At 42.2% G+C, this 13,264-nt stretch overlaps 1 protein-coding gene across 1 annotated transcript; it reads right to left on the bottom strand.

Moving 5' to 3' along the window:
* Positions 1-2,460: 2,460 nt before the first annotated feature.
* On the bottom strand, positions 2,461-13,068 carry LOC311024418 (terminal nucleotidyltransferase 4A-like). Its single transcript, XM_084026819.1, has 12 exons — positions 12,109-13,068; positions 11,533-11,656; positions 9,964-10,010; positions 9,086-9,206; positions 8,811-8,918; positions 8,607-8,735; positions 8,000-8,213; positions 7,404-7,530; positions 7,197-7,300; positions 6,180-6,361; positions 5,795-5,932; positions 2,461-4,982 (listed from the first exon to the last, which is right to left on the bottom strand). Exons 1-12 carry the CDS (start codon positions 12,804-12,806, stop codon positions 4,536-4,538), a joined length of 2,439 nt encoding a protein of 812 aa, XP_083882945.1. The 5' UTR covers positions 12,807-13,068; the 3' UTR covers positions 2,461-4,535.
* Positions 13,069-13,264: the final 196 nt, after the last annotated feature.

Below are 13,264 nucleotides of genomic sequence, written 5' to 3'. Positions count from 1 at the left end.
GGCCTGTCAATGTTACATTTTGAAAAAAACAACAACACTTCTCCTAAATCTGGTCTGAGCTGATAGATGGTAAGGGGAACCACGTACGACAAAAGGCATAACAAATGTGCAGTAAAAATAAAACCTGCTATTTTGGGGATTCTGGGGAATTAATAGTATCCGCCATGTCTTTAAATACATGAAAAGACATCTCCATACATTTTGTCTTATAGAGTGGGATGTGCTACCTGAGGAGCACTTGGCATGCACACAAGACTTTTAAACATGTTTGTTTTTTTTACACTTCTACGTCTTGTTCATATTAACTTCTGATCAATAGTAAAGATTGTGGCATAACCCTCCAGCAGCAGCCAGATCTGCCTGTTACTTTGACTCATTTCACCGATGCTCCCAGCAGCAACATGAGAGTAAAAGATCAGACAGGTCAACTGCATGCTTCCCAGCAGCAACATGAGAGTAAAAGATCAGACAAGTCAACTGCACGCTCCCCAGCAGCAAACAACAAGCGGACACGCTTGCAACGAGGTGGGGAACGCGGACGTTTTACTCAAGTTGTTAGAAACTGAAACAGAGCAAAAATGAGAACAAATAATGAACTAATTTGCCAGGAGACCAGAAACCCATCTCTAAATGAATGCTGACATCACGGCTGTGTGATGAATAAATAAGCAGCATGCTAGGCATATCAACCAAAAAGGGTTAATTGTATATCCATTGTAATATACATTATCATGTTACTTTAAGTCTTGTCAGTTTTTCATTTCAAAATAATTTGAACTTTGCTGCAATATGTGAAATCATAAAGTGAATCACTTTCCAAAAATGTCTCCTTTACACACATTTCAACTTATCCAATAATAAAGGAATTATGACAATTATGTGCAAAACATTTCAATCCTGTCATGGCAGAAGGAAGAAACCAAGGACACTGAGCATGTTAAATGACATTTATTGTACAAGATGTCTGTCAGGCTGAATACATTAATGGAGTCTCCTGACGACACAACACTACAGACTTGACTGACAACTCCTTTGTCCTGGCGTTCACCAACTGTCATTTGAACAATGTTGTTTGCAAACACTAATTACATCCACATACCGATTCACGTGGCACTGTGCAGGGCCTGTGCGTGGGACTTGAATATGCCGAGATGCAAATTTTCTACTGTCAAGACACTGGCAGCCGCAAAACAGCCTGAAGGTATAACTTCAGACCTTTTCTGAGGAGAACTTGATTTTTTCATGCCCGGTAGGATTTGGACGGAAGGTCTTCTAAAGAACCATCTCTCTTTACTTCAGTAGGCTGGGTTTTATTTATTCTGTATTGATTTTACATGGACACATTTATGAAATGTGTATATTAATTCCTTCTGCAGACAGAGAGATGACTTCTTTAGGAGAGGAAATACAGCTCTGTTTTAACACTTTAACACACGCAAATACTCGATTGGGATTCGGTGCTCCTGTGCAAACCAAACCCCTGTGTGAGGGTGAGGACTGCGTGTCACACACACACACAGCCTTGTAAGATGTTGCAGAGACAACTACTGTGTTTAGCGGCGACTGGGTTTCTTCTGTAAACACCGACATGATGTTCCCAGGTTTAGGACGGTGTGTGCACATTTGTGTCTGCAGCTTTTTTTTGCTGCTGCTTCTTTTGAATACAGGATCGATGCTTCCCTGTCAGTCTAATCTGGTTAATATCCAGCAGGAACAGAGTCAGCTTTTAACATTTTGAACTATATCCTGCACCTTAGTATCACTTCTATTTAATCATCAATGAAGACAGATCCAAGAAAATGGGTGCACATAGAGGCTGGATCTAATTTCCTAGTGCCTTAGTCAGCTAGTTTGAGTCAAGAAAGGCTAAAAGGGGTCCTCAGTAAGGACACTTTTTTTCTCCCCTCTCAGTTTTAATTGGAATAAAATGACAACCGTTCCAGTCACTAACCCGCCGATGATTGAACTCTCAGAGGAATGATTTTCTTGAAGCCCTCTTCTCTGTCATGTTCTACTTCCCTGCACTCTGCTGACAACCTGAAAGGTAATGGATTTGATGCAGCTAAAGATCAGGCAATGATCCACCAGTGCCCCCATCAGAGTTCAGGAGGAATTACAACACAGCAGATGTGTGGCGGTGCTCTTCAGTCTCCCCAGCTGTGATGAAGAGTGGAACGCTCCGAAAAAGTCAGTAGCTGTTTGGCACTACTCCTCATGAGGGTTGAAAAAGCCTCGTCATAGTGCAAACAAGACAGTAAGGGAAAACCAGTGGCAACTGTATTGTGTGTATAATTCAAAAGCAAAAAGTGCCCCTCTCAACAAACTTTGGAACAGTAGCATTATTCATGCTTTGCATCAACATACCTCTTTTGCAATATAAAAATATCAAGCCACAATGTTCTGGCCATCGCAAGGACACTCTAAAAACATACAAAAACTTCCAACAATAAACTGGAAATGGAGTTTTAAAATGTTTATTAAAAAAATAGAAAAACTTACATAAAAAAACAAGGTATACATCTATACGTCAGTCAATTACACATAACAACCCTTCCTTAATTACACACATTTGAGCTGGAGACTTGGTTTGTGGCAATATGATGCAACAACCAACCCATTCCTCTAGACTGCTTGACGGAAGCATTGAACAGAGGGTATAATGCGAACAGTATCGTGTGCAGGGCGTTACACTAATCACAGACTTTTAAAAACACATGACCATCGCCAAATTTTGGCTGTTAATGGCCGCACCAAAACTCCAGTAATGGTGAATCTGTGACATCCCAAGCTCAAGACCTCTTACGGATTGCTGTGTAAATTATGTAGCTTTGAAACCTTGTCTTACAAGATGTAGAACTACTGACTTTAAATCTGGGAGAGGAACATCTCTGTGAAATGTAAAGACCTCTTGCCTATTAGAATTATGGAAGAAAAAAAAAAAAATAGTAGTGACATGTTAACAATCATTGACTGCAGTAGGAGTCCACCTATAAGCTGGGTGTAAAACTAAAAGCCAAGTAAACCTGGCAGTGCTTATAGAAACAAATAGGAGAACAGAAAGCTACGTACAGGGAAAAGGGCAAATTTGGTCATTTAAGAAGGCAGTTAACCTGTTGCTCTAACAGAATCAATGGAGATAAGGCAGAAAAAAAGCACTTTGCTGGTAATAAGTAGCACCAACTATTTTTGAAATGACATGAGTGAACACTGCTAAAAAAAAAAAAAAAAATGTGCATTTCTCCAGTATAGCCTACAGTCTGTCCAGAGAAAATACACCCAAATAAAAGTCATAACTACTGACAAAAGTGATATGAATAGTGGTGGAAAAAAAACATTTGGATAGGCAGCTGGCAAAATTTCAAGTGATTATAATGCAATGGTAAATCATGTCATTTTTGGCACATTTCTCATGTTGCTTTAGCATAGCTCCCCCTTCTGTTGGAAAGCTCCACCCACACACGCACACACACACACGCACGCACACGCACGCACACACACACGGCCCTTAAATCCATCTATTGCACAGATCAATGTTGTCTAGAATTCACTTCTTGTGGGGGAGAACCACTAAAGACTAAAATGTGAAATAAATTAAATAAAAGCAATTATTGCACATAAACGCAACAAACATAAAATAAGGTGGCAATGTTTACAACACAAAAACAAAACATAATAGTGCCAATGTGAACAAAAAAAAGCCCTCGGTGACAAAAACAAGCAAACATATGACCGACACACAAAAAGAAGAAACATTTGGTACATTCAAACAAGTCATCACAGTTTAAGCACTTGAGACAAGGTCCGTTTTGTGCCGTCACACCAAAAACATCAAGTCAGCGTTGCGCTGCATAGGTAGAAAGGTAGTGCTTCACTTCGGTCCAGAGTACAATTCGTAGATGATAGTCCAAGCTGCAAGAGCTCCGAATCAAGACCGCAGCCAATGGGGAGTTGCATTCAAAAGACCAGATGAGCCCAGAACCTGATCAAAAAGGCCCAATAAGAATGGTCAAAAACTTCAAGAAAGACCAGGTTGAATAAACCCGTTCAGTACTATGGCACATGATGTTGCTTTCTAAAAAGGTGTTCAAGTTCAAGCCAACCAGCCGGAGTCTTTAGCTGCTCGAAAGTGACGGTGAGAAGACCCAGTCTGGGAATCTGTAATCCCTTGATCAGCTCAAAGTCTGTGCTGGTGTGCATCAAATTTAGAGGAAGGGCCTCTGACTATCATCAGACCGATGTAATGAGCACAGTAAAGACTCGAGGTCTTTTACGGTCTCCCTTCATCTGCAAGAGCCTTGTAGCATCACTTGGGGTTGTACTTCGCTAGCAGAGATCAATCATTCGACACCTCTGGAGACAACTCCAACTGACTTGTGAATTCCAGGAATAAATAGGTGCGTTTGAGAGCCACCAACAAAAAAAAACTAAACGAAAAGAAACGGCTGTATCATGAATGCTTCACAGCTCTTCACCACCGGGACTCATGATGGACCAAGTGGAGCCTTTCGAAAACTAATGCCAATCTTACACGTCTTTCATCTGCTCTGGTTAAGAGCGGGAAGATTGTCCCTCTTCCTGCGCCGCCAGGTGTTACGGTTGTACTGCTGCTGGTTCCTGAAACCTGGTGTTACGTTATGACCCTGGGGAACAAACCGCCGCTGGGGACTGAAGTTCCCTTGAGAGTGATTTTGACCTCGGAGGCCGCCCCCTTGGTTGTGCTTAAAGTCAACTTTGTGCGGCTCAAGCGAGCCATGGGAGTTGGATCTCAGGGTGTAAGTGTGGCTATGATGCCCTGCCATCTGAGGGTGGTGGAGTTGGTGGAGGGGGCTAGGGAGAGGGCTCGTGGAGTTGGTGTGCTGGGAGATGTGGCCAGCCTGTGACATGTGACGGTGCACAACGCTGATTGAAGGTGGATTCTCATGGTAGAACTGGCAATCAGCGAGCGAGGGGATGGTAAGGTTTTCTGGAAGGGACATCTGGACCTAGAAAAAAAAGAAGCAGAATATGAGATGAGAATTTAATTTAATTTTAAGTTAATGCATTGCTGAAACGGAGGGAATTAAAAACCTGACCTCACTGTCAAATTTTACATTTTGTTTGAATATTCAACAGAGGGAAATGCAAATGTTTCCAATTCATTTTTGAAATTGAAAAAATATTGTACTGAGCCAATAGGTTCGACACCAACTGCAGCCCCTGGGCAAATGCCTTCACGCCAATCAAGCTTCATTGGCCTGCCGATCAGTTCAGTTTACAAATAAATTCAATTTAAAACCCAAAGGCAAACAAATCCTGCAAACATAAGAGACATTTTGCCACTATAAATCCTTCATTTTCTTGTGTAGTGACAAACAAATGCGTAACTGAAAAAGTTGCAGCATGAAACAAGGCTTTTCTACATCTATGATCCAGCGTGCACAGATCATAGATGGAACAGTACAGTGCAGACAAGTTATTTAGACCCTCGGGGTGAAAGTAAGAAAGAAAAATCTATTGTATTGTAATTATTTCCCATGCATGTTGATCAGAGTAATCTCTGTCAGCATCTCTACCTCCCCTCTTACACCGTACGCACGCATGCATACATGCTCAGAAACATACCATTCTAATGTATATTTGCTTTTCAAAGCAGCCTCAATCAAACTAATCAAGAATAATGCAGGTGGACGTTTCTAAATCCAAAAGTTTACATGGTGTATAATGGAAGGAAATTAGTTTTAAATATAAATATTTTTTCAGTATCCCATGCCATGGTTTTTTTGCAAATGTAAATGGGGAGAAAAACTAAACCAACCTGAGGCGTGGTGTGGATAAAGCCTGCTTGGTGTGTGGCCCTCAGGTCAGTAGCCATCTGGATAACTGAATGGACTGAGGCCAGGGTGAGAGGGTGGAGTTGGATAGCAGCAGTACTGCTCGGGGGAGAATCAGACTCCTGTAAAAAGACATGAACAGTTTAACAAAGTTACACAGACACGGAAATGGACAAATGATGGCTGAGGGTAGCTGCTGTTATTCTGACAAACATCTTGGTCAAAAAGCATGAAACTTATAACTAATTCAAAACAAAAGGTGACTGTTAACACTGTGTGTGCACATGTGTGGCAAGTGGTTGTGAAACACTGAACTAATGAGTCACTGATCTAGTAAATGTTTCAACAGCAGATATCCTTTGGCCTTACTATGTCACTTCCAGAGGAGGAGAGCGAGCATGCAGAGGATGACGATGAGTGGTGTTGAGGGCTGGGGAGGAAGACTGGAGATGGTGAGGGGGAGTCCGCACTGAGGGGGGAGGAAGAGTCTCGCTGATCCTCTACAGAAACCAGCATCAGCCCGGCAAGGTCCCGCTCACAGGTCTCAACATCTAGGACCAAACAGAACACCACTTGTGAAAAAAAGTTTGAAGACCTTTGACAGCATCAGGTGTATTACCTCATCATTTGACTCATTTAGGATGATAAAAGATTTTATGACTTTTCTTGAGCCATTACAAAATACAACTCCACTCCTCAACCACAGGATTTCATGATCACCACTATGAAGCACAAGTTCAAGAGCTAAACTACTAATACATCCAGAAATATGTGAAATCTGGTGAAGAGCGATCTTCTAATTGATCTGTATTAGGCCGACATACAGCCTATTTTTGAAAATCATCTGGTATGCATGTCAGGACATACATTTCCTGAATAGGAACAGCGGTTATAACTGCTGTGCTTGTATCTCACTGTGTACTTGTCAGTCCAAAGTGTGCGACAGTGATCCCACAGTATAAGCCCCGAACCATTACTGCACAAGACACTTTTTCAGCCATCTTGACGCGTTAGTATTGACTGAAAATCAATTGCGTGTTATGAATAACTAGCAATGCTCATCAGTTATTTCTCTGTGAGCTCTTTGTGACACCATAGAACATAAATATACAGACCTAAAGCATCAACTCGCTGCATAAACTGCTATCTAACACGCAGGATGACAATCACTCAACTGTGCAATCAACAAGTTAGCCATCAGTGTGTATAACTTCATGTTTAGTGCTTCACTTCTAAAATAGTCGGTGTGAACAGAAGCCAGACCACGGCTTAAGTGCAATGAGGCATCACTTTCCACCCTTGGTCTGGAATGAACCAAACTACAGGTGTGAAAGCACCATATATTTTACAAAAGTAGATACAAACCCAGAGTTCCCACATAGTTACCATGGTTTTCCAGCTTGGCAAACTGCTTGGCTCCCCACTTCTTAATGGTCCAGTCCCTGTAGGCCAACACCTCCGGGCTGACTCTGATGATGCGTCCTAAAGTACTACAACACAAAGAGGCATCGCCCAAAATGCTATCAGGAAAAACTCAAAAAACTAGTGCTGAGAAAATACAAGAGAAATGATTTAATTCGAGAAGAGACCAACCTGTCGTACTCTTTGTTGGGGTAAGCGCGTGCTAGAGGAGACACTCCATGACTAAGCACCATGTAGGCAAAGTCAAACACCTGCTTTACTTGCAGGACGCCATATGAACTCCTGCCCACGTCGTTCCCTGTGGAGCAAAGAAAATGACAGTAGTGAGTATTTATGGATATTACTGCGGACAATATATAGGCATAAACTCTAGTGCGATGTGCAACAGCAGTAGTCGAGTAGTCATATTAGAGGTGGATCCTATCCTAGAGGAGTGTTTGTCAGTCAAACCAAGATCAATTAGGCATCATTTTACTGGTAAAAGTAACATAACTGACAGAACGGCAGATATGCAGCTACATTTTGAAACGGGGATCCACTTTGCTTCCTTTCTCCTCTTTTAGTCTGCCAGAATGTGTTCATGCAGTTGACTGCACTACAGCAATTTGCCATTTTAAAACCAGTTATGTTTTCACAAGGAAATGCACGGATAACAGATGATGGGTTTGCTACTACATTGATGAGATGATGACGCACCACACCCTCTATAAAAGGACGGGTGTATTTATCATGTCACATTAATTCATCAGTTCAAATCCCAATCTGACCTGGCTGTATCGGGTCCTCTATGCAGAGCATGGATGGCCTGTTTTCACTCCCCATGGCTTTGAGCATCTCCTCCTTGGAGAGGTACGCTCCCCCGTTCTTCACCCTGATGCCGGTCTTCATGTAGTTGAAATCGCGGCCATACAGCTCAAAGAACTCTATCAGCAGGATACCCAGGTTGATGTTGGCCCGTCGCGTGTCGATCCGAGGGTGTAACTGTGATAAGCGGAACAAGGAGAACTCATTAGCTCACCTACTGGGTGACCAAATGCAGCCAGGTCGAACCAGCTCCCAGATGGAAATATTAAAAATGCATTTTTTTTTTAAATTTAAATACAAAATAAATGAATTACTGATCCACTGAACTAAATGGCCTTTTTGACAATGAATGTTAATACCATACTGTGTATCTAACAAAATGTATTCATTTATATGTATTATATAAAACACTGATTGTACCTTATATGCACTTATATAAAAATATAGAAAAAAATAGTTCAACTTTTTCAGTTAACTTGACAAACAGAATTGTAATAACTGTGATAAAATGTGCAGTTTTTAACAGATGTGAAAGCCTTTTTGTAGATGAAGCGGGCATCGACTGTGTACCTGCAGGAAGCTGATAGCCATTAGTATAAGGCTGTAAGAGCTGATGCCTCCAGTGAAGACCTCATTCAAGTCCCTCTGCAGGAGGAACTGCTTCAGGACGAAGATCAGAGGCGGCAGAACAGTGTACTTCTACAAGATAGAAATCAAACGTTAGTAACAAGGTAGGCCACCAGCGTGCTAAAATAAATGTGTTAAAAGATTTACCTTGAGATAGCTTTTTATGAACTGCGCTGCTTTAACGGCAGTCTCTACATTGAAGCTTATATCCACTTTCACCTCCGTTTCATGGTCGGTAAGCTTGATGATTGGCACCTGAGGACAGGTCAAAAGGTCAACTGCAATCAAGCCAATTTAAAACGTAGCTGAACACAAGCTCTTCCATTAGGTCATTAGGACTCAACATTATTTTTAACCATACAGTGTGGGTTCCCAAAGGGGTTAAAAAAAGGGGGACATTCAGCTGTCTCCGGGTGACTTACTGTAGCTTTGTCGAGGACCTTGATGGGATATGGGCCAGCCACGTTGTGTTTCTTCAGGGCTTGTTCCAGTTCTTGCAGTGGGGGATGGTCCCATTTTCCAAACACCACCAGGTCAATGTCACTGAGAACAGAAACACAAAGCCACAGAGCCTAGTTTTACGACGTGTAACCAATTCAGGCTTTTTTTGGTGAAAGGTTAACTTAATGAAGAACAAGATAAAAAAGGAAAGGTAACTAAAACTGCAGGTTGCCGTGAAGTTATTTCTTTGTGCAGTGAAAGGATGTCAAGAACCCTTTTGTTCAGTTGAAGAGACCGTTTCCTTCCTCAAAGATTTTGTAATTAAACTGAGTACCTTGATTAATTAACATAGAAAGAAGACATTTCAGGAAATTGGTTTAAGACGTGGTCATCTTTCAAGACCCGGTCCAAATTCCTAATCAATGTTGTAGAGATGCTTAAGCCCAAATAGTGGTGTGCTGTCGAACCAATGATTGCACTAAACAACAGCGTTATTTCCTCACTTAGAAATACCGGCAACAAATGCCGATTTAAAACATTTCCAAAGCTGTTGAAATTATTTAAATCCCATGTATTTGCACAACATACGTGTTGGAAAATGTTTTTCCTAGTGTCAGCTCTATATCACAGTAATCCTCATAAGAAGGACTTCAGAAACACACTGTATACAAATCCACATGGAAGGAAGTGACAAAAAGTAAAATCCAACTTTCCAGCATTGGTTGTAATTTTGCTACTGATGGCATTCATATTATTGAAGCTCTCTGAGAAAAATTAACATAACAAAAACACCCTCCTGCCCAGCATTTATGTGACATTTCAATACTAGCTTTTCAAGAAATGGATAAACAAATATTACCTTGATGGAAGATAAAGTCCTGTGCTGAAGCTGCCAAATATCTCCACCTGCAGGGTAAAAGTCAAATTAATAGGAGCCTGAAGTACATTATTGTAAAACATTCATTTTACAGACTAGTTTGACCTTTGTGTGTGTTGGCAGTTTAGTTGAATTTGTTTTAACCCTTATAATTATTGCTTAGCCTAAAAAAAAGCTGAATGTTCGGTCAAATACGACATGTTGATCTCTGTAGAACACAGGCAGTGTTATTCCTGTATAGTGGTATTACATACTATTTCTGACTGTGGTCTTATGTCCACTTTAATGTTAAATAAACAATATTTTCTGGTCCTGGACCAAAGCCCACTGCAGAAATTAGACATTTGTACCTCCACAGCTTGGAAGGGAATAACAAAGTGCGTCTTTATAGAAATATTAGGTCCAGTGGGACTTGTTCGGACTATGATTAGCTCAAAATGTTAAAAAAAGAAAGAAAAGAAATTGCCATTTGTTACAAAGTACACTCTGTCTAACATTCTGTTGGCAACATACAATGGAAAATAATTCACTAATGATACTCTGGGAAAGCAGGCGACAATGAATAATGATTACATCTAGCCTCCTCTGTTTAGACGTGCAGTGTAAACCAGGCTGTATACTGCAAATGTGGCCCAAGTGCTTTAAGCAGCTTTGCAAAGCAAATAAACTAAAGTCAATAAAAGAAATAAAATATTGAATTAAAAATCTAGTTTACATATTGAGAAAACCTGCTAATCAAAAGAGAATATGTCAACAGCACATGCAAATAAGAAAAAACCCTGCTGTATAAATGTTTTCTAAAATGAGTTTTTTAAATTAAATGCGAGTCCTAGTTGGGGGCCACAGCAGTAGAGGCCTGCTCGGGGCTCTGCTCTGTGTATTGTGTTGGTACACTGTGGCTCATATGGGTTAAACATCCGATCCAGCACTAGGGGAGCTGGCACAAGCAAAACCCAGAGGTCAAACTTTTTTTGGGGGGGAAAAAAAAGAAGGTAAGTCTGCATGCATTTTCAAAGCAGTGGTGGCTCAGCATGTTGACAGAGAAGGGAGAACAACTTTTAATTGAGAAAAAAAGCATTTAATACTGCATTAAAAGAAACTGTGCACCTGTACATTTAAAAGCCGGAACAGATGGTGACATTTTGATGACATGCTATGTGCGTGACCCGCCACCGGGGGATATAAAAAGCTCAGAAGAAAAAAAGTTTCATGTTCTAATGCACTGCAACTTCTGCTTGTTCTTGAAGAGTCGTGCAAATGTGCACGACTAGCAGAACTAACTCATCTCTCCGTTCACCTGCCATTGTCATTTTGGTGCACTAGGAGTTCTCTTATTTAAAATGTTAATTTAATACATCACACTCCCGCCACCACTGCTGTGTTACATGTCTCCTGGTTGCACAATGCTTGTGTAAAAAGGAGACACCGATGTCGCAAACCAAAGTTCAGGATAAAAAGGTGCCATGGCAGCTTATGGAGGAGTCTCCTTTCCGTGATCCTGGCGGAATCTCTTTGTAAAGAACGCCTAGAGACAGCAGCCTGGAGACTCACCTGTGCTGTGGGCCACAAATCCTTGATGACACGTTCTATTCTGTTCACGACATCTCTTCTCATGGCCTCCTCCTCCGGTCGCGGTGACATGAAGTTGAAGAAGTCCATGATTTCTTCATGAAGACTGTAAGGAATCAAGGGAGATGGGACACCTGGGCTCAAGGACTGAACAATGCAATATGATTATTGACAGCGTCACTGGATGCATGGGAGAAAAATAAGAAGTATGGAAAGTATGAGGCCTGGGCCCCATCGAAGACTATACGATGGGCCCTTACCCTAACCCTGCTGGTAACAGTAATTGGTAACTGTGAAAATGGATTTCAACCTCCAATACATCTGTGCTCACCGTTTATTTAAATATACAAACTACTACTAAATATCTGACTAAATCACATAACAGTACATAGATGGATAAGGCATCATGCTGAATGTCTTCATTAATATGGAACACGTGTCCTTACAATTCGTGAAACAGCATGAACCACTGCTCATCTTGTCACCTGGTGGGACTCCCTCTCTGAGAGCCCTACAATGACGGTGGGGAAAAAGAACAACCTGTCTTTACGTGCTTACCCGTTTATACCCGGGCTGTACCGCCTGGTCTTCCATAGGCTACACGAAGAGCCGGCGTGGTGTCCATTGCAGCCGAAGGACAGCAGCGGGTTGAGCCCGTGGAAAGTGTTGGCTCTGTTCAGATGCCTCCTGCGGCCGGATGACTGATAGTGATGGTGCTTGTTCCCGTGCTGGTTTTTCATCCCGGTGGGGGTGTGGCCGCCGGATTGTTGCATGCTGCGACAGTGTTGCTGAACAGTGTGAAAAGGCGGAGGGGGCTGCTGCTGCCGTCTGAGATTGTTCTCGTTCAACTCGTGCTCGCCGTAGTGTAAAAACCGACTGGCCTCCTCCGCGATGTTTAAATTATCGATTTGCAGACAGGAGCCGGAAGGCGAGGAGCTCTCGGCCTCGGAGTCCAGCGAAGAGGAGGACGGTGACAACGAGCCCTTCCTTCGGACATTTCCCCTCTCTCCGCCGCCGTCTCGCTTCGGCAGTTTTCCAAACACACACCCCGGCGGCAGCGCTGCGTTTTTGCGGTACTCGCCGTTCGACTCCGCGGCGGAGTTCGCGTTTTGCGCCGCAAAGTTGCGTTGGTGGTGAAGGTGGTTGTCGATACCGGAGTTGGCTGCAAATCCCTGAGAGGTTTCCCAAATGTGCATCCACAGGGAATTGGCAGGTCCCTTCTGCTCCGGCTGGATCCAAGCGGTCCTGGGATCCATTGGACTCGAGTTAGCCGTGAACCTCTTCGCGGGGAAAATGGCGAGCGATTTGGCAGTTAAAGACGTCGCACTCAATGACACAAATAAATCCTACCCCGTTGATTTACTTGTTATCATCGCAGTGCCTCATGTCCAGAAACTGGTTCGGTTTTTCAAGCAGCTCGTCCAACTCCACTCCCCATGTAAGCCAGCCAATATGGCGCACCCAGCAGCACGGATCAGCCTCTACGCATGTCTGAGGGATTTAAATCTTTGAACACACCCCTCGAGAATTAAAGATGCGTCAAGTTAACCACACACAGGCCGCTCAAACCGGAAATGTAACTATTCCATTACTATTATTCATTTAGTCATATTATTATTTATGTATGAAAGACCAACGACACAATTACAAAGGAGTGCAAATATATTTGTAGAAATATACGTCACAATACACAAGATATTCATATGTTTTAATT

This window comes from Eutrigla gurnardus (genome assembly GCF_963514095.1).
Source record: "Eutrigla gurnardus genome assembly, chromosome: 14".
Taxonomy (NCBI): domain Eukaryota; kingdom Metazoa; phylum Chordata; class Actinopteri; order Perciformes; family Triglidae; genus Eutrigla; species Eutrigla gurnardus.
This window is presented reverse-complemented; position numbering and strand designations above follow the sequence as displayed.

Bases quoted from the DNA above. Each gene is read 5' to 3' on its own strand.
- LOC311024418 (XM_084026819.1), bottom strand. From the start codon at position 12,806: ATGGATCCCAGGACCGCTTGGATCCAGCCGGAGCAGAAGGGACCTGCC. The intron at 8,736-8,810 runs GTAAATCTTTTA...TCTATCTTGTAG, and splicing joins TCATAAAAAGCTATCTCAAG to AAGTACACTGTTCTGCCGCC. The intron at 5,933-6,179 runs GTAAGGCCAAAG...GTCTTTTTACAG, and splicing joins CCTCCTCTGGAAGTGACATA to GAGTCTGATTCTCCCCCGAG.